Below are 20,940 nucleotides of genomic sequence, written 5' to 3'. Positions count from 1 at the left end.
TAGAGCTTCAGATGTTTACTTATCTGCCTTGAAGTAAGTTCATGTTTGCCATGAGGTTTTGTACAGCTATTTTCATGAAACTCACTGTCCAGCCATATATTTGTTAGTTGGAAAGAACAAAAATAGCTTATATCATTGTAACAAGATGTGTCTTGCTTTCATAATCGTGTTTTGCACTATGCAACATTTTCAAGGAGTAAATGATTAGTAGTGATATACTTTAGATTTATCTTTTGCCATACATGTGAAGATTGTCTTGCCTAGTCTGTAGGCAGCTCATATAGTTGATGATTAATAATTTGTTTGGCTGGTTATTTATCCTCAGCAATCTTCTCTGCAAAGTTCTGCTTTCCTCATGACACCACACTCTCTGCTGTGTCTGTGGTTATTGTTCGTTCCCTCTCCGCGTAAACGAGGATCATTTTTAGAAGCAGTTCTTACTTGCAGGACTACTGTAGGAGGGAGAGGACGACGAGAAGGAGGAGGAACGCATGGAGGAGATGCTCACAGGGTGTCACATATTTTTAGCTTCATCTTGTACTTTGGTGATGAGTAAAGAACAAGGGCAGGTTGTGCATCCCACCTTCTTAGCCTGTGGAGGAGCATGGGCCTTAGGGACAGGAAGAGTGATGGCCTTATTCTAGGGCGCATCATGGAGCTAACTGTAGTTACAGTATGTGGCACAAGATAAAGCACCACTATTTATTGTGATTTTCATTTTTTATCTCTTGCATTTTACATGATCAAACCGCTCTGCCAGCATATGGCACTGCTAGTGTCATTGGTTACTCATGTTGATGCAGCGTTTGTTTGTGGTGTACTCATCTTTGATAGTAAGATATCTGATGTTAGGGGATCACATTATGATTCATCTACATTGGTCTGTTTTGTAAGATCAGCCTCAGTTTAATCGAGTCTGTGATGAGGATTAAATAATGGATCACTCTGAGAGTTTTATCTGCTCTTGCCCCTCCTCTCTTCTGCTTTTTCAATATGGAGAAAAAATAAGTGTTTGCTCACCCCTTTGGGACTTTATTGAAGTCAAACAAAGCAAAACATGGTCTTTGTCAGATAGTCTCCACCCAAACCACACCTGTGTACTGTGCAGAAATATATTAAGTTGCTCTCCCATAGAGTATTTCAAAGGATAGATGAAAAGAATCTTCAAGGGTCAATCAAGGGTAAATGGTTGATTAATATCCAGCACATTCACAAATGTAGTATAGATAAAGGTTGTAGCTCCCCAAGTTACCATTTAACACCTTAATGTAGATAGTTTTGTAGATGAGAATAAAAGTATTCAGTCTGGAGGGAAGGGTGCATTTCTTATTCTTCATTAAGCCCTAAGGGGGGCAGATCTTATAGGGTGTAACGCAATTTTGTATTCAGTAATCTGTGCGAAATTGTTTTATATTCATTACAGTTATAACGCTGATTAATGATGCCTTATATTTTGCCCTTAATAGATACTCCATGGGACAGAGAAGTCTAATATTTCTACAGTATGTTTGTTTGAAATATATTTCATGGCCTCTTTGGTCATCGCAGATCACGATCTGGCCACATAGTGCACGCAGCCCAGCACGAACAGCATTGTCTTAAGCCTTTTGACATTTTAACTGGATTGGTGGATAAACCCATCAGCTCAATCAAGGGTTCTTGTCACAGGCTGAGGCTGTGTTTGCAGCGGTTGTCATAGCTGAAGTTGTCTCTGCAATGTCAAGGCAACGCCGTGTGAAACGGATCCATGGTATTTTAGGCAGTCCAGGGGCTAATATTTTCCACTTGTATTTTAAAAGGGTCTTGCATCTGGTCAGTCATGAGGGAACTCCTGCCCCTGCCACCACTAACCCTCCTGACCCCCCACGCCTCCAGCTCTCTTGGGATTCACCACCTCCTCTGTTGCTCCACCTCAAAGTGAAAACATGGCTAAATTTAAAGAAGCGCCACCATTGTGGCCTTTGGGAAAAAGCCCCCCCCCCCAAACAGTATTCTACTTTTTGTCGACACCAAGACCCAGCTGTTGCTTCCTGTCCTGTGGCCAACCTGTTTGCTGTGCATATAGCTTTCAGTCCTAAGCTATATGTTGTACCATCAGACAGAATTAGTAATACAACTTTCCATTATTGTGCTTCAGAACAGCCTGGGATAGCAAGGAAAATGGATCTCAGAAAGGCAGATTTAATGTTTAGGTGGAAGCAAGTGCCTCTGATCTGTAATGGATAATCCAGTCTTTGCTCTGTGGAGTAAGCACTTTCATCTGTTTAAGTCAGACACTTATCCCTGTTTAGAGGTGAGCAGATGTGCACATTTCGAGCGCTTGATTGTTTATGCCAGCTCTTGTAGTCACATAGATGCGTCTGTGTTCACATGCACCGTCCTCATGGCTCTTGTGGCGTTAAACATCATGTTTTCTGGTTCTGGTTCCAGTAGATTGACTGACCTGCTTTTAGCTAATTTCTACTGTCCAATTCAGCTTTGAAATAGATATGAAAGTAAATAACCTGTGATTTTAAACAGTCATGCTCTTGCCTGGAGGACCTCTGATGGTTCATCATACCCTCTGAGAGGGTCACAGATGAGGTGGTTGCAGCATTATACACCTCAGGGTGCACGGTCCTGCCACAGCTGGCCACGCATTCAACAGACTAAGAAAACTGTGTTGGGCAAAGGTACAAAACTCAGTCCCACTCAAAGTATCTTGTAGCTATCGTTGGCTTCAGTTTTGTTGAAACAGGAGCAGAAACATTGGAGGCTGCTTTGTGATGAGCGCTGTGCATTGGCGTGTGCTGCTATTGCGTCAGTGCCTAGAGGGGGGCAGAGACTGTATTTTTAGAAGGGAATGAGCATATTCTCTGAACAAACAACGTCAAGCACTCTGCTTGCGTATGCTAGGATTATTGTGACCGGGCTATTTTTAAGCTCTGTGTGTGAGAGGGCTTTTTTCTGGGTCAAGCATGGTGCCAGTACTCTCTCGAGGCTGCTGGTGGATTGGCATTACAGGTCCTTTGCTGTGCACAGCATCTGCATCAGTCACAAAGGAAAGAGTCGGAGAGATACAGGTTTAAACATCAGGGAGTTATGGCGTTTCAGGATAGATCTGAGACTGCATTAATGCTTTAAAGGGGACATATTGATTTATATTTGTGGAGAAGTCAGAAGGCCTCATGAATCTATCGCATATCATTGCATACTAAATCTAAGTCACAGCCATAAAGCATAAATATGTACATGCTGTGTTATCACTTAATTAAGTTGAAGTATCCACATCACAAACTGACACTTATAATAAACACAGACAAAATATATAACAGACACATTTTTGCTGGAGCCAGTTTGGTTATGTCCATGTTTGGCTGTTGCTCCCCTGAGCCAGAAGAGAAGAGACAGATGGACTGGAAAAACAGTATGCTGCAAGATTTTCATATTTCACAAAAAACAGTGCTAAACTAAACATAAAAATGGTTTATCTCGACACGAACAACAGATTGTGAGGACGGGAAAGCTGAAACTAAAATGAACATAAAATCTCTGCTTAACAAGATTTCCTTTCAAATGTTTATGTCTCTTCTAAATGTTTTTGTCCAGGCTAGTCATTCAATGCAAGGGGTAGCATCAACAAATGTTGACGTGAATTTAACATGAATATATATATATATATTTTGAATCATTATTCAGGAAAAATACCAAACATCTGCTGGCTCAGGCTTCTCATATGTCAGGATTTGCTATTTTTTCCTAATTGATGATATTGAAAATTCATTGTCATCAGTTTTAGACTGTTGTGTGAGCAAAACAAGCTATTTGAATATATTGTCCTGTGAAATTGTCATTAGACTTTTTCATCATTTCCTGACATTTTACTGACTAAAAATGAATTGATCAATAAAAAAATGGTAACATAATTTGCATGCACCAGCATCTTTACACATCCCTGTACACTATCATCACTGCAGGCTCCTAATACATGCTGCTGGATAGAGTAATGCTATGACTGTACGGCGTCCCTCTGTTATGCTGCCTGTAGCTTTCCCCGTCTCTCTTTGCATACCTGGTGTCACTTCCTTGTATGTGGGTTGCCAGTCGGTGGCAGCTGGCTGAGCTTTGATTCATACAGTGGTCATTCTCCGGCAGATAATCAGACAGCAGAAGTCTGTCTTACCATGTCACACTCAGGGACTTCCAGTCAGCACAGATGTTACATCCGGAATCTCTGGCCAAGAGCAATTCTGTGACACACTCAAAAGTTTGTTACGGCATCACTTGCAACCCACATTCAAGCTGTTGCCACATTGTTGAACCATGCTTCAAGTAGATTGTGAAGCTGTTTATCATCAACACTGTCAACAAGGATGAGCACTGTGACCATCCTCTCTATAGTCTGGCTCTAACACCTAGAGGCCTCTGAGTCTCCTGAGCTACAAGGTTTTCTTTGGGCCTCTCTAGCTAGCCTAGTTCTATCCCAGCCTTTCCCAAGAGTGCAGTTATTTTCAGCAAAACGTGGTGTTCTGCTCTGATTTTGTCATTGCATTCTTCTATGTAAAGCAAAGATATTATGTAAAATGTATTGAAAACAAAGTTACCCTCTTTTCACCAGAGCACCTCCCAGAGAGCACCTGGTCCAGGTTGGACAGGCTGTATCTTTGTCCTGGCAGTGTGTCAGACACATTAGGTGAATGTGTCTTCAGTGCAGAGTTGCGGAGCTGAGCACTCAATAGGTGGAGGACCAAGACCCTCACCAAAGCTGGCCTTTGTTCACTGGATAAATGACGCAGTGGGAATATCAGTGTGATTAGACAGATTGACTGGGTTCCAGAGTGAGGTCCAGTTGCTGCCATAGGTCAGAAAAGAGTGAATATTGGGGTTATGCAATGCTGTGTAGTCACATTTGGAAAGTGTTGTTGTCTTCCCTCACACATACTGTACAATACAGTACAATCTCCTCAGCTGTGACTAAGATCCTGTCCACTGTGCTTCCATCAGTCATATCTGAACACAGACTGAACTATCCCTTCATTAACTTGACCTTTAAATCTTTGTTGTTTAATTATTAACAGGTGTAAAGCTTTTTTTTCAAAATGTAATATATAAAAACATAACCACTCATTCAGCCTGTAACAGTGTTCATTTTTTTCCCCTCTAAGACAAAAAAAAAATAATAATGAGCTACTTTGTGTGTGCCATCATTCATTTTGACAGAAGAGTTCATTCAACTAGTGGATATTTCCCCTTCGTTATTGACTCCTCTTCAGTTAATGTGTCACCTCATCTGACACCTGTGATATTTAATTTAGATAAACTCCCACTACAGCACAGTACAGTGCTGTACAGTCATGATCTTGTTTTGTACTTGCTTTGCTTTGGAGAGTTGTTCTTCCCACAGCGGTCAAAGCAGACTTCTGCAACTCACGCCACCCACACGTTGTGTATGTATAGCCCACACCTACCCCTATCTGCCCAGTGGTTTGAAAACAATGCTTTGTGTAATTCTAAGACTGCTATTTGTGAAACCTCAATCATGCACAGGGGGCTCTTACAATGTTATGTAATGCTCCCCACCAAACCGTAATCCCTCTTATGCTGAGTGAGCCCCCCATGTGATGGTGCTGAAGTCCTGGGAAAGACAGGGTGGCTGTTGGGACCGTCAACAAGGCACGGGTGCTTTCTGTACACCGGCCACACACACACACACACACACACACACACACACACACACACACACACACACACACACACACACACACACACACACACACACACTGAGCTGTGGCCTGTGTATAAGAAGAGAAGTTTATCCTGGGAAGTGCCTTACTTGGATCTGAAATGCTAGATGGAGACACAACGCTGATGCTCGTCCTGGATGCCAAGGCTTGGACCAGACATACAGTAACTACATTGAGCACATATTCTGAATGATGCTCCAGCTCCTCTCTTTTCTTCATCTGTGCGTGAGCCAAAAGAATGAATGCTTGTCCTTGGTTATGAATATAGGAATCTTGCAGCTTCTGAAATTAGTCTGTGTGCTGTTACCTTTTGCTCATAATGAATTTTGTTGCTGATTGAAGTTGGTTTCTGCATTTGTGTGATGTATGTTGAGACCTGTTTGAAGAACCATTGTTGAGATCCACCATCAGGCTGAACATCATGTTTTGACTATGACTACATGACTTTGGCTTTGACTATAACAAACATCCCTGATCAGATTCTTGTATTTATTTTCAAATATATTTACATCTTACGTACCTCATGCTTTCATTTGCGTCGTCCTCCACAGGAACCATCAATGTGGACTTCAGCTGGTGATTTGAAGAGTCACACATAGGAGCTCCCGGAGTCTCTCCTGTCCCCTCTCCCCCTCCCTTCCCTCTGTCCCTCCCTCTCCCCTTCCCTTGTCAGTCTTCCCCTGGATCCCCCTTCCCCCTTTCTTCAAGATTCATCATGCTTATCAAGGAGTATCGCATCCCCATGCCCATGAGTGTGGAGGAGTACCGTATCGCCCAGCTGTATATGATTCAGGTGAGGTTACAACGCCATGTTACTCACCAAATTCTCACCCATCCGTCCAAAAACGTCTAAATGATGCAGAAACCAGGGGATGAAAACAAGTAGTCAAAGAGGAGATAAATTCACATGGGATTTTTCAGGAGTGCGATTACAGCGTGCCCAATTATGAAATGATTGGTCACATGGTGTCTGACGCTGGTGGAGTAATGGAACAAAGGGAGCTTGTGTGTTGATAGATTATCCAAATTAAACTCTGAGGCTGGCTGTTTCCATTCGTCATAGGCTAAATGTTTTTCAGAAGGAGGGTGGGGGCACCGTGCTTCCTTGCAAACTCAGGGCACACAGATATTTGACGACGGAGATGGACATATTGCTTTGTCTGGTCAGACAGTTTCATTTGTCTAACCAGGCCCTTAGCTGGAGACTGAGGGTCTGTGTAAGAGCTTTAGGGTTTACAGCTGCTAGCAGGAAAGAGTGATTTATACAGCTTTAGCTATCCTATGTGGCAACATATTTTCTCTTCATGTGGCATGTGTACATGAAGGAGGATTTATTTAATCCAGTGGTACTGCCAGGTGCACTGTGAGCAGAGGTACACAGGAGAGGCATGGAGCATAATCACAATGACTCAGACTATATTTTTACCACAGTTTTAAGTTCAGCATTATTTATTTAGTTACTATTGTTTAAACATGTTGTACACATTTAGACATTGAGGTGTATTTTTCTGTTTAAATCTTTGAAGGTTTAGGGCGCAAGCTGACATTGGCGTGGCTGCATGGTTATGTAATGTGTAGCACAAGTGATAATTTCACATTTGTTGAAGAGCAGGTTGATGTTACAAGCATGTTTGATCAGGTTGAGGCATTTTGCCAAGTTTAGTGTGTCTTGCTTCTTTAAAGAACTGTATTGTGTTGTTAATGTGAATAAAGGAGATTATTTTCAATCAGGAAAGAATAACCATTAGAAGTGAATAAATTATGCATAGTGCATTGTTAAAGGAAACACATTTATGTTGGGCTTACATCAGTTTAGCTTTATAGACAACACAAAGCAAAATATGGACCCTGAAGTACATGTACTCAAGCGTCACCCAGCTTATACTCATAACATATATTTCAGTTAGGTGATCATACATGGCAGCTGCAGCCCTCAGGGAGCAGCTCCAGTGAGGAAGGTGAAAGTTTATGTCTTGTGTAATGAAAACCCCAGCATTCCTACAAGCTGTTGACCATCCCACAGAGAGGTCTCTCCTGCAACCGTTAATCATACACCCAAATTAATGAGCGTTTACATCAACACGGTACTCTAACATTAATATATCCACCCACTGGTATAACAATAGTACCACACAAGCTACACTGCTGTTCACCTGTATTGCCTCAATGGGCCTCCCCTTTTTTTTCTTTGTACTATAAAAACCATTTGCTTGAAAGTGTTTCTGACATTCTGTGAATACCAGCTTTAGTTGTAGTAGCATTGCATCATACAGACATTTCTTTGTCCTGTCTGCACAAATGGAAATAATATTTGATGAGTACAGCACAAGTCCATAAAGAGTATATTGGTCTCAGAATATTCAGTTGACAACCTTGTCTGTTCTGTTGTTTCTCTTCATATCCTCCCCCCAGTGTACCAAACAGACAGGTAATCCAGTTGAGGTGTAGATGGTTGGGAACATGACTCAGCAGACATGCCCCAAAGCAAGCGGACGTTTCGAGACTGCACAAACTAGTCACTGCGCCACATTTCTGTACACATTTGTACACAATTTCTTTGTTTCTTTGTGTATAGTGGAGAATTATTAATGTGAAACGCATAACTACAGCATCTATTTTAACCTGCTTTGCTTCTAGATCCTCTGCATGCTATGTTTAAGATTTTGTCAGACAGGACATTGTGCAAAACAGGACACTTACGAAAGCAGGATTACACAGTCTTCATATCCAGGAAAAAAAATAATTTCATATGTGCACTCTTCAGCATGTGAAGCATGTAGAAAAAAGAATTCTTACATTAGTGACCCATAGTTACCTTTCCCCCTGACCTCACCCTCTCTGCACAGCCTTGTTGCTGTGAGGCTTCTGTCACTATGGCAACCATGACATCAGCAGCGTGCCGGTGGTCAGGTTTTGTTCAAGAGAGGGAGTGAATAAAAAGAGGAAATGGAGGATAAAAAGAGAGACTGCGAAGGAGGGAGGGGAAGAAATGAGAGGAGGTGGAAGGAAAAAAGAGAGAGCTGCATTCTAAGCAGAGAGGAAACAAGGATTTTGCTGGTGTCTGTAGATACCCTTGCTTCATTGCTGTATGTTGCCAGGGCAACTGCAGCATGTAGGCCTGCCTGCAATCCATCCCCAGTGTAAGCCTCATAGATGAAGTCAGGGCCTAAGGACAGTCTGGCCATATCTGCACCTCAGCATGAAAAGCCCCACCCCACCTCATCTCTCCTCTCACTTCCTTTCCTTTGGCCTCACAACACTACCTTCTTATCTGATAGCTCATTGTACTTTTATCATCTCCACACAGGGATTTGCAGTAATGTTTGAGCCAAATGCAGAATATGTGAGAGATTGAATATGAGAGGATCTCACTCTGTCTCATTCATTCACACACATCCATCATGTTCTGACTAAGCAGATGTATCCGCAGAGTGAAGGGAAAAGCAGCATCTCAAACAGGAAACGTGCCTGACTAATTGAAGGCAGGAAAAAACTAGGATATGACTCCTATCCTGTCAGAGCTACACATACAGAAGGTTTTCATGGCAGCAGCTTTTATTTTTGAAGTGTTTAATGGCTGTTTAAAGCAATGTGTGTGTGTGAATGTGTGTGTGTGTCTGTCTGTGTGTGTGTGTGTGTGTGTGTGTGTGTGTGTGTGCCTGTGTGCCTGTGTGTGTCTGTGTGTGAGATAGAGATAGAGATAGAGAGAGGGGTATGTGGCAAAGGTTTTAGGGCAGGACTTGAACTCACAACACAGTAGGCGCTTTGTCTTTGTGCAGGGAGCCAAAAAGGATTTTACAGTATAACTGTGTAGATAAGAGCCCTCCCCCCTCCCCCTCGAAGCCAGTCGACACACTTGCGGAGGCTCTTGAAAACTTCCTTCATTTCCGTTTCCCCACAGTTATAGTTTACATTTGTACACAAATTAATAAAACAGACTGTTTTCATTAAGAACCTAACATTACATTCAGTCTTCATTTAACTTTAAGCATGTTATCTACTCCCTCAGGGAACAGCTGAGCTCTGGCCAGTGTTTTGTAATTTTGTCTGGGTGAATTGGAGAGAGTCATCTGTCACTCCAGGGGGGAGAAGGAGGGACACTGCTTTTGACAGGCTGCAGTCACCTGTCAGCAACCTAATTAAATGACCGTCCACTGCAAAACACAGTTTTCTACTCTTACCTGGACTGCTGACTTTACATCCAGAAATCATTTGGCAACATTTGCAGCTGTCATTTGTATACAAAGGAAAATAATTACCTTTGGAAAATTCAGCAGTAGTTTCTTTTTCCCAATATAATGATAATAGTACTCACATTAATGTACTGACATCGTTTTATCATGTAATTGAAAAACTAACTGATAGTCCTATGTGGAAAGATATGTTGTGTTGTTTTAGGTGAACAGTTCCTTTACATGATTGCTTAAAATTATTGTTCTTTGAAGACCCATTATTTGTTTATGTGTCTATTTCCTGATGGGATGCAATTTTTATAGTGATAGTATACATACATTACACTGTAAACTTGACATTTTACACTTGACACTTTACATCAGCTATGTTCCAATGTCTCGTGTACCTGCTGCTGTGGCGTCTGTGCTGTGTCTTTTGAGCTCTGTCGGAGCTGTTGAGAGCAGAGCGGGTGGCTAATGAATGACCTGTCAGAGGTAATGAGGTCCGGAGTGCTGGCCGCCTCATGGCTTCCTCCTCTCTACTCCATCAATTCACTGCCTCGCCTGCATTGCCTCTCCTCGCTGGACTGACTGGAGAAATCTGTCTCCCTATTATCCCAGCGCTGTACTAAATACTGCGTTAAACATACTTTGAGCTATCTGTGGAAAGACTGGACAATGTCTGATAAGAGAAAAAGAAAAAATGATACATCAGTAATATATATCAGTGTATCAGTAGTCTCTGACATTTATGGTCTTTGCTCATTGCTCCCTGTGTTTTTAAGAGTCAGCACTTGGACTATGCTCTGCTGTCTAGGTTTCCCATTACATTGATTTCATAACCATCATAAATTACACGTTTGCCATACCACACAACTTTGTCTTTGAAGCTTAGAGTTGCCTAGCTTTATCTCTACTCAACTGCATCAGCAGGCTCCACCCAGCCTCCCTTCCTCTGTGCACCTGGAATGTAAATATGGGAAAGGTGTGGCTCCATGAGCTGGTTTTTGGGCTTCCTTATTTGCATTTCAGTGCTGACAGAGCTTTTAGGAAGCTATTCATTTTGGTGAGTGTCTTGTTGTAAGGCACATGTCCATTTATTTTTAAATGTAACACTCCCTTTACAGTTCACTGCTTATAAGCAAATATAAACACCTTGCCAACTCACTTCAACTTCATTTCTTCTTACAGAAAAAGAGCAGAGAAGAGAGCTGTGGTGAAGGTAGTGGGGTGGAGATCCTAGAGAATAAGCCCTACACAGATGGACCAGGTGGGACAGGGCAGTACACCCACAAGGTCTACCACATTGGCATGCACATTCCTAGCTGGTTCCGCTCCATCTTGCCCAAAGCAGCACTGAGGGTTGAAGAGGAGTCATGGAACGCCTACCCTTACACCCGCACCAGGTGAGTTTTGCTTCTGCAGTAAGGCCACCTTCCCACCCCTTCAGATCAGGAGGCAGAGAGCATTAAACTCTGCTAAAGCTGCATAACAAACTCCACATTTGTTATTTTAATATTCGAAATGCTGTGTGAATGTGTGTCTCACTGCTGTAGCAGGTAGGTGCACACACATTTAAAGATGCAACCACCACCTGTTGAGAAGATAGGTGATTTAAATGCCATGGGTGGTGAGTTTGATGATGCCTAGTCTGACGTCCTGCACTAGCTGCTGTCCCTCAGTAAAAGCCGAAAGGAAATAAAGACCTCAGAGCAAGTTGTCAGAATATTCCCAAGCAGACCATCAGACTGGTGTGTGGCCAGCAGTGCTCCCAGGCTGTTAGATGTTGATGGCCCCTCATTCTCCGGGTGTCAGTCAGTTTGTCTGTGGGGCCTGGCAAACACAGAGACGGGAAGTTGATGAAAAGAGATGTGCCCTTGACTATACTGTCAAGATATTGATAGCTTGCATGTGCTTGTTGACATATCTATTCAAACGGTGACAGCTTTGCTGCAGACACCTTAGATGCAACAGATGGGCATGGCTCACTCATATTCTATCCTCAGTATTGAGAGGGTATCATCACTCTTAATAAAATAGTTCTGATCTCGACCCATTCATTTTAAAAGTGAGTCTCAGAATGAAGACAGATGTCAACCCATAATGCACTCTTGCGTTGTTGGGACAGTTGTTCTGTGACTGTTTGATATTTTAACTTAATGTTGTTACCTCTTCTCCTTCAGATACACCTGTCCCTTTGTTGAGAAGTTCTCCATTGACATTGAAACCTACTACAAACCTGACACAGGCAACCAAGGAGATGTCTTCAACATGTCTGCTGCAGAGAAAAGGCAGAGGACTATTGGTGAGACCATTTTGCATTAATCCTGAAAGATAACATAAACTCAGATTATTTATTAAAATACTAATTTGTGTGTATCAGGCTATTTACAATACAGAAAAGCAATTAGCTTATCTTGCAATACTTTTCCAGTAAATAGATAGAAGTAAATAGGTTTTTAGTCTGATAATGTCTTGACATCTGTCCCCTTGTAACTCAAACATGCGCAGCAGGTGAGGCCCACTTATGGCAGTTTGATGGTACTGCATCTGTTTTTTTCTAAGGTTGAGTGCATGTTTGTCCATCAAAGATGAAAGTGCTCAGAAATTAATGATCCTAGGGCAAGCAGTGACGCAGTCACAACACTGACTGTTATAACTTTAATCAGTTACTCATTCTTGTGTTTGTTTGTCAGTCAGAAAGTCAGTTACAAAAGGAATTTCAAGCCTTTAAACACAAGCCCATACAAGTTCTACTACCTCACCCACTTATGTACACATCATGACATGATGTTAAAGACACTGAATCTAAACAGAATATGTGTTATCAGTGTACTACAATAAAAACACCTGGATACATTAGTCATTACTTTCTTAATGTAAATTATCTTTGTCAGACCCAATCGACATAGTGAGCGATCCCATTCCCCCTCATGAGTACAAAGCAGAGGAGGACCCACGGCTCTACAAGTCAGTCAAGACCCAGAGGGGCCCTCTGCAAGACGACTGGATAGAGGAGTACAACAATAACCCAGGGAAGACCCCCATCATGTGTGCCTACAAATTGTGCAAGGTGGAGTTCCGCTACTGGGGCATGCAGTCGAAGATTGAACGCTTCATTCATGATGTTGGTGAGTAAACATTCACAGATGTTTAAAGTCTTTCATCTGATGTGATAGATTGTTACTTTTATGAACAATATATTTTGACAGATGTGTTTTTCAGTTTCCATCAAACTCTATAAACCTTAGGATTTTCCATGTTTGGTGTTTAATATCTCCCCTCATCTCTCCCTAGGACTGAGAAAGGTGATGGTGCGTGCCCACCGGCAGGCCTGGTGCTGGCAGGATGAGTGGTACGGTCTGACTATCGAGGACATCAGGCAGCTGGAGCTGGAAACCCAGCTGGCCCTGGCCAGGAAGATGGCCCAGTTCAGTCAGGCAGAGGAGGCCAGCGAGGCCAACGGAGGCGCTCCGTCTCCAGACAAAGACCAAGAGGTTAAAGAGGCGATCAGCTCTATTGAAGCTGAGGAGGTGGTTGTCAGCTCAGGAGAGACTCTCCAGCCACGAGGTGTACTGACTAAGCAGTGGTCCACTTCCTCCCGCTCATCCCGCTCATCCAAGAGAGGAGGTGAGAAGCATGCCATGGTCTTCTACTCACCTGTGTCACCTCTGTGTGTGACAGTGTGTGAGACTGGCACTGGTGGGAAAGGTATCAGAGAAACCTGCATTTATTATGCATGTCCCTCCCTACATACTTTTTCATCCTCATCATGCCTTTAAGCCTGATTTGTTCAGTCTGAAACCTGACTCCTTTTCACCTTAACGGCTGAGCTATACTAACTACAAAGTCAAACTGTTCTGTTAGTAAACGGTGGTGTTATTTGAGGCCTGTCCACAGTGAAAGATAGTATGTGAAGAATTCAACAAGGTCAAGCATCAAGCTTGTGCAGAGCCAAAGTAGCTCTTAGCTTTTTCTGTTTCTATATTTCTAAGTAAAAAATGCCATGCCAACATGATAAGTTCATATTCCACGCCTTTGACTTCATTATGATGGAAGTCCAATACATGATAATAGGCAACATTTTCTATACAAAACAATTGTCCTTGTGTTTTGTGGTTCATCTGCACACGGATGTACACACAGTTGCTCCCAGGCTGAATGAATCAGAGTCTGCTGAAGAGCTCTGAGCTCAAATAGTTGAATTGGTGTTAATAAAGTCAAACACCTTGGGAGCAGCTTTTTAGTATGCACACTCTGCTTTTGTACCACACTTTGCTTTTCTGTTCAGGGCCTGATGTTAATCAGAATGTTTTTATTCTGTTGGACTATATTTACTCACGCCTCCACATTTTCTGTACTAACCAACTTCCCTCACCTCACCCCTACAGCATCTTAGATCTCACCTCGGTTATTTTTAGCATCAGCTTTGACATCACAAAACCACATGTCCGCACACACCCATTTCCAGTGTCACCCCTACCTCAAGGCAGCGCTCACTGTAACTGACACCTGGACCCTGAATCTCATCCAGCGTGCCTCGTTTCACCCCTATAACTCCCCCCTGTGGTTCTCTCCTGGGCTATTTTTAGCAGTAGTGCTGACATCACAGACCAGAGGAGGATGACGCTCTTCAGAGTGACCCAACCCCCCCCCCATCCTCCCCCACTGCTGTTTTTTTCTGTGCGTTGACAGCTACAGCTGTGCCCACCCCCCACCCACCAACCCCTCAGAGCAATGCCCCCCTCTCCTCCTCTGCACTAATGATATATGAGGCATAGACTGAAGACCTGTGACAGACAAGGCCTGCTTTTAGTATCGCCATTTTCCTCAGCTGGCATTTAGTCGTCTGTGTTCTTGTAGCTTTTCTGCGTTACATTGGGCCTCAGTTTTCACACACCCCCTGACCACCAAGCAGTCCATCTGTGATGAAGTAATGCACCACAGAGGCTGTTGCATGTTTATATAACACTGTGTGTGTGTGTGTTGGGTGGGTGTTTTGGGGTTGGTTGGTATTTTGGGGGGTTTTGGCGGGGGGTTGTGGGGGGGGTGGGTGTGGGGTGGTGTGTGTGTGGGGGCTGGGGGAGATTGTGAAATATTTCTTTGTTGTAAAGTGTTTGTGTGTGTGTGTGTGTGTGTGTGTGTGTGTGTGTGTGTGTGTGTGTGTGTGTGTGTTAAAAAGGGAAAGAGAGGGGCTAAAACACATGTCCCAAAATAACAGTGAATTTTTTGCCTGTGCTTTTTTTCCAGTGAGCCCGTCACGTCACAGCATCTCAGAGTGGAGGATGCAGAGCATAGCGCGAGACTCAGACGACAGCTCAGACGAAGAGTTCTTTGACGCTCATGGTAATCACAGTTTTGATTTTAAATTAAAGGCAGAAGTTAGATCAAATGTTTATTGTGTTCAGTTTTCGAAGAACCTGCTTGCTCCCTCCTCCCCTGACTCTGCATGCATGTCTTTAACCACAGATCAGTTCTTAAGCTTCCCAGATACCCAGCATGCTTTGGGGCTGCAGTTGAAGTAGGTGGGGGTGTGATGCAACACCCTGGCTCTCTGCTGGATGAGTTTGGCCAAGGACACGACCAGGTGTCTCAACCTAACGTCAAGTTCAGAAATCACAATAATTTCTGCCCTTCAGCCCCACACGCGCGCGCGCGCACACACACACACACACACACACACACACACACCCAATTATTCACCGGTGTTTTTTGTCTCAGAACATTTTGTCATAATGATGAAACAAGAATAAAATCATGCATGTTTTTGTCCTTTATTATATTGATACTGATTTTGCTGCACTCGGTTTCCACCTGTTCCAAGTTTACTAAGTCTCTGCTCATGACACTCTGAGTAACTGGAGTACAATCATTAGACTGAATTGTGTTGACATCCAGTAATTTATCCTGCGTTGTAGTGTTCATGTTTGTATGGATTAATTACTATGTGTTGAGTCTGAAGTCAAAGCACATCGCATTTCATGAAATGACCTGATTAAAGTTTTGACTGCACTGTCATTAATTAGTGTACATACCCCTCTGTCTCAGTGACGGTTAATACAGTGATTACTGTTGTGCTGCTCCTGTGCCCATTTCAGTTATTAATGATTTACAGATGTTACTACACTGTAAGATAACCACATGAAATAAGCAGTTGTAATAAAGGTAAATACATGAGGTTAGTGTAACAAAAAGAACTTGAGATACAGAGTATATCCTTTGTACACAGTGTGTGCTTTGGTGCCTGGATGAAATCACATGATGGAGGTACGTAGATTAAATATGGAAACAGGCTGACTTGGCTCTGATTACCTTTGATATTAGATTTCTATCTTTAAAGTTTGTGTTATGGTCGTCGTGCATCTATTACATCAACATCTATTACAAACACTTGAGATACACGTCCAGGTTTATTTTTAACTGTCACCTTCCTCTTCTCTGTGTGGCAGAAAAATTTTTTTTTTCGTGAAAATGAATAAAGAAAAGCTTTAGGAGGAAAACTCATAATAGTATACCGCATTGGGTCTGTTTGGTTTTATTGATCAGGGACAACAGAACTAATGTATCTGCTACAGTTAAATCTGTAGATTAAGGTTTACACCTTATATATCTACAAAGCCATGATAACTTTGGTAAGGACTATTGATGATACCTCTAAACACCTTTATTATTTTCCAATTTAAGGCTGGATCACTATTTGTGTTTATAACTAGAAATAATTGAAGCAACCAAGGGAAAAATTTATAAAACTTTTTAAAGAAGTACTTGAAGTTGAACGGACACATCATGTTTCCCTCGTAATTTAACCAGTTTATGACTGAATCCTTTTCTTTAGATGTAAAAGATTAGGTGTTTGTGTTTCTGAGAAACTGGCTGCAACCAAGTCACTGTAGAGTAAAATGATTTCCATTTTTTTCACAGCAGTTGTGTAATTTATTCATAATATAACTGCCATGGAAGTACATGGAATTGCATGAGATTTGTACATAAAATGATAGGTATTATTTTCAATTTGCTCACACAAACTAGAGTGAACAGGAGGAAGCTGCCTGTTTCTCAGACATGAAGATACTGGCTGAAAAACAAAAATGTCCCAGGAGAGAAATTATGGGATAAAAGGGGAAATTCTTTTTTAGATCCTGAACCTTGCTTTTTAAATCACAGATTAATGTCTGTGGATAGATAACACAGTCCATCAATATATTTAGATACATTCAAAGACACATACTGATTTAAAAACCTTTTCTCAGTAGGTAACGGTTTAGTAAATAAATGTGTTTTTCTTATTTGAAAATCCATTATGGTAATAAAATCACACCTCCTCTTGTCCAATGTTTCCCAGCACACGTCTACATGCCATTTGAGATTGTGTGATAACATACGGTCACCAGCGATAGATGAACACAAAGCTTAGACTTCAAAGATGAAAACATCCAGCGTAGTATGCATTTGATGGCCACCGCAGTGGCGATGCTGTACATCAAGTAGCTAGAAAATATCCATTCAAAGATTTATTTGACAATATCTTGTGGGAAAGCTTGACAAGGTTCCTTCATAAGTCATACATCCCTGTTAATCACTATAAACTGGTTATACTTTGTGTAATGACAAATTTTAAGCCCTGAATGGCACGTACACTTCAGTTGATAATGATCTCGCTTGTGTTGCCTCTGCAGAGGATCTCTCAGACGGCGAGGAGGTCTTCCCAAAGGAAATCGCCAAGTGGAACTCCAATGACCTCATGGACAAGATTGAAGCCACAGACGCAGAGGAAACTCCTGGTATGATGAAGACTATGAGCACTTCATCACATACAGTCACACTGCTGTCATATTTGACGTTGAGAGTGTGTGTGTGTGTGTGTGTGTGTGTGTGTGTGTGTGTTTTCAGGTGAGCTGTTCAAGGAAATGACTGTGGATTATGAAAGAGCAACCAGTGAGGAAAGACTAGATGAGGTATGTGTGTTAGACTTGGAGTGTGTATGTACAAAACGTAATCCTAGCCAGCCTTCTCTGAAGCAGAAACATGCCTGAAATAAATATTCCTACAGCACCATCGCAAGACAATGCCCTTCAGGCCCCAAAGCTTTTCTTGATTTCATTTTAGTTATGCTTTTACTGTGAAAAACAAACTTAGTGTTGTATATCAGGCTTTAAACTTTGGAGGATAAGAGAAGGGCTGCTTGTCCCTGAGCCTCTCCGTCCTCTTGTGTTCAGATGCGTGGCTCTGTTAGCGGCCAAGCCGATAGCTCTCCCATTCCCACCATCATGGTAACAAGGCACCAGTCAGTAAGTAAACATTTTGGCCCCAGTGCACTGTGGACTTTAGTAGCTCCACAGAGACCTACGATCCCCCTGAACAAACCCAGTACTTACTGCCCCTGCCCTTTTCCCTGCTGTTGCCCAAACCCAAAACCACGTGTCCTCCTCAACCTCACCACCCTCTGTTCAACTCCTGTGTACTTGCAGCTGTGGCGTTGAGTGTACATACAGTGCTTCTATGAAAATGTGAAGTTTTGGATCAGAGTGTGTAAGACAAAACTACACATTGTGTTGTTTTATTTAATGTGACTTGTCCTCAGGAAGCATTGTCATTGTTTGCTGTTAGTTGAACAGTTGTCCAGGTGGAGTGTAGGTTGGCTGTGTTTTGTTTCCCGTCATGGTTCTCCGCCCGTCTATAGTCGTGAAAAGAAGTTTGTTGTGTGGCCCATGTTTGAAGAGATAGACGCCAAATGTCAGAAGCCATTACTAACAACATCTGATTAAAGTAATTTGATGCCCATTGTTTTGATGCATTATTGTTTATCTGTGTTTCTTCCCCCACACTCAGTAAGCATGCTTTTTTAACTGTCTTTGGCCGTGCTAATAAAGAGGATGTTCTCATAAGTAAATATACTATTTATTGAGCATTGTCCAAAACCTGTTCCTCAGTGTTCCCACCCATCACCCTTCCTGTAATTCGCTGTCCTCAGGAAAGCTCATCCCAGCAGTGCCTGCAGCCTTCCAAGATCCATGTGCTGATCTTGGTACTGCACGGAGGGAACATCCTGGATACAGGCGGAGGGGACCAGAACAGCAAGCAGGCAGACGTCAACACGATTAGTACGGCCTTTGACACAGTCATGCGTGTTCACTACCCCGCTGCGCTGGGACGCATCGCCATTCGCTTGGTGCCCTGCCCTGCCATCTGTGCCGAGGCCTTCTCCTTGGTGTCCAAGTAAGAGGACACACATGTAGACTTTTTATCTGCAGGCTGCAAGGATTGTGGATAATGATGAAAGGTTTGTTTATTGGCTGTGACTGCTGTTTGCTTATGATGGAAAAGGTCCAGGTGCAGCTCATGACCACTGCCCCTTCTTCCTGTGTTTATTTATTCAAACTCCTCTGGTTGTTTTAGACTTCACAATATGTTCGCAATTTGATTTTGTCCGTTTTTTTCTTTTGTGGCAGCCTGAGCCCTTATAGCTACGATGAGGGTTGTCTGTCCAGCAGCCAGGACCACATCCCACTGGCAGCTCTGCCCCTCCTGGCCACGTCCGCTCCACAGTACCAGGATGCCGTGGCCACTGTCATCGCCAGAGCCAACCAGGTCTTCGCTGATTTTATAAAGTCTCTGGACGGGTCTGCCTTCTCTGGCCAGGTCAGTTACCGTCCTGTGAAGTTATGAGTACTGCTGAATTCTCTGATATCAACAATTTTGTTTTGTTTTTTTTGTTTTTTTTTTGTCTTTTCTTGTAATATTCAATTTTATAATGAGCTATATATGTTTTAGTTTCCAAAGATATATCAGTATCACAGTTGAGCTAGGTCTTTAATGTCTTTTATTAGTCGTTACCTTTTGTTTTATATATATTAGTTGACAAACACCCATTTAACAATAAACACTGACATACGTTTCTTTTCTTATGTTAACTCATGTTGGAGAAGGTGTTGCAATATTTTAGGTAAACCTTAACCATAAGGATGTTGTCTGTCAAAAATATTATTTCTGATCCTTGATCTCTCTAGGTATGCCTAATTGGAGACTGTGTGGGAGGAATCTTGGGATTTGATGCACTGTGCAGCAGCAATCAGACAGTAAATGAAAGCCAGAACAGCAGTAGGAGGGGCAGTGTCGTCAGTGTACAGGTAAGAGACTTAAAGTTCACTGCAGTGATTACATTTTTTTTAACTCATCACAAAAGTACCTAAAAAAATAAGTGTAGTACACTCTTAAATTCCCGTTGAATGAATGCCCCGCAACTAAAATTAATTTACTCATTATAATAAGACTATTTATGCTGTAAGTTTTCATAACAAATTTTCCTGATTCGTCCCCCGCAGGATCAGGACCTCCTCTCTCCTGGCATCATTGTCAACAGCGGGCATGGGTCATCTTCTCCAACCCTGGAGGGCAGCCGCCACCTCAGCCGCAGTAACATCGACATCCCTCGTGCAGGTGACGACACCAAGAGACAACTGCCACGCAAGAGAAGTGACTCCTCCACCTACGAACTGGACACAATAAAACAACACCAGGCCTTCCTGTCCAGGTGTGTTGTGTGTGGGATGACAAAAATCCCGACCTGTAAGATGAAGGAAAAAAGCACTGAGTCCTTGTTTCATATGTACTGTCAGAGTGTGATTTATTTTTAGGTCTGTGTGAGGAAATGACTTTGTGCTGTCCTTCCAGCTTACACTCCAGTGTCTTGCGGAATGATGCAGCTTCACGCAGGTCGAGCAGCAGCACTATGCTGGATGGAGGATCCCTGGGGAAGTTTGACTTTGAGGTGTCTGACTTTTTCCTCTTTGGCTCTCCACTGGGCTTGGTACTCGCCCTGAGAAAGACTGTCATTCCTATGCTAGATGGTAAGCTACTTCGTACAGAGGAATACAATGTTTGCTATAGTGTAATCAATGATAACAAATATTGTTTACATTGTAAAAAAAAATACAAACAGGTCAAATGTTCTGTCTCCAAAAGTGCAAATAGTTTGTCTCAGGTTGAGATGCTCTTATTAGTATTGTGGCATATAGAGCGCATACCTTCAAATTAGTTTTATATAA

The 20,940-nt window shown here is 42.5% G+C and overlaps 1 protein-coding gene across 5 annotated transcripts in view; it reads left to right on the top strand.

Annotated features, from left to right (window-relative positions):
* Nucleotides 1-20,940, top strand: part of LOC111230824 (membrane-associated phosphatidylinositol transfer protein 2-like) — a 39,007-nt gene that overhangs the window by 9,655 nt on the left and 8,412 nt on the right. For all 5 annotated transcript variants that reach the window (XM_022757669.1, XM_022757668.1, XM_022757666.1 and 2 more), the window contains exons 2-14: nt 6,275-6,516; nt 11,087-11,301; nt 12,079-12,200; nt 12,793-13,026; nt 13,193-13,525; nt 15,146-15,241; nt 17,572-17,676; nt 17,786-17,850; nt 18,867-19,111; nt 19,345-19,534; nt 19,903-20,022; nt 20,218-20,426; nt 20,567-20,742. In XM_022757669.1, the coding sequence (XP_022613390.1) occupies nt 6,439-6,516; nt 11,087-11,301; nt 12,079-12,200; nt 12,793-13,026; nt 13,193-13,525; nt 15,146-15,241; nt 17,572-17,676; nt 17,786-17,850; nt 18,867-19,111; nt 19,345-19,534; nt 19,903-20,022; nt 20,218-20,426; nt 20,567-20,742 (2,188 nt within the window). In that variant the 5' untranslated portion in view covers nt 6,275-6,438. The remainder of the gene's footprint in view (nt 1-6,274; nt 6,517-11,086; nt 11,302-12,078; nt 12,201-12,792; nt 13,027-13,192; nt 13,526-15,145; nt 15,242-17,571; nt 17,677-17,785; nt 17,851-18,866; nt 19,112-19,344; nt 19,535-19,902; nt 20,023-20,217; nt 20,427-20,566; nt 20,743-20,940) is intronic.

This window comes from Seriola dumerili, unplaced genomic scaffold (genome assembly GCF_002260705.1).
Source record: "Seriola dumerili isolate Sdu_G_001 unplaced genomic scaffold, Sdu_1.0 BDQW01000290.1, whole genome shotgun sequence".
Classification (NCBI taxonomy): domain Eukaryota; kingdom Metazoa; phylum Chordata; class Actinopteri; order Carangiformes; family Carangidae; genus Seriola; species Seriola dumerili.
This window is presented reverse-complemented; position numbering and strand designations above follow the sequence as displayed.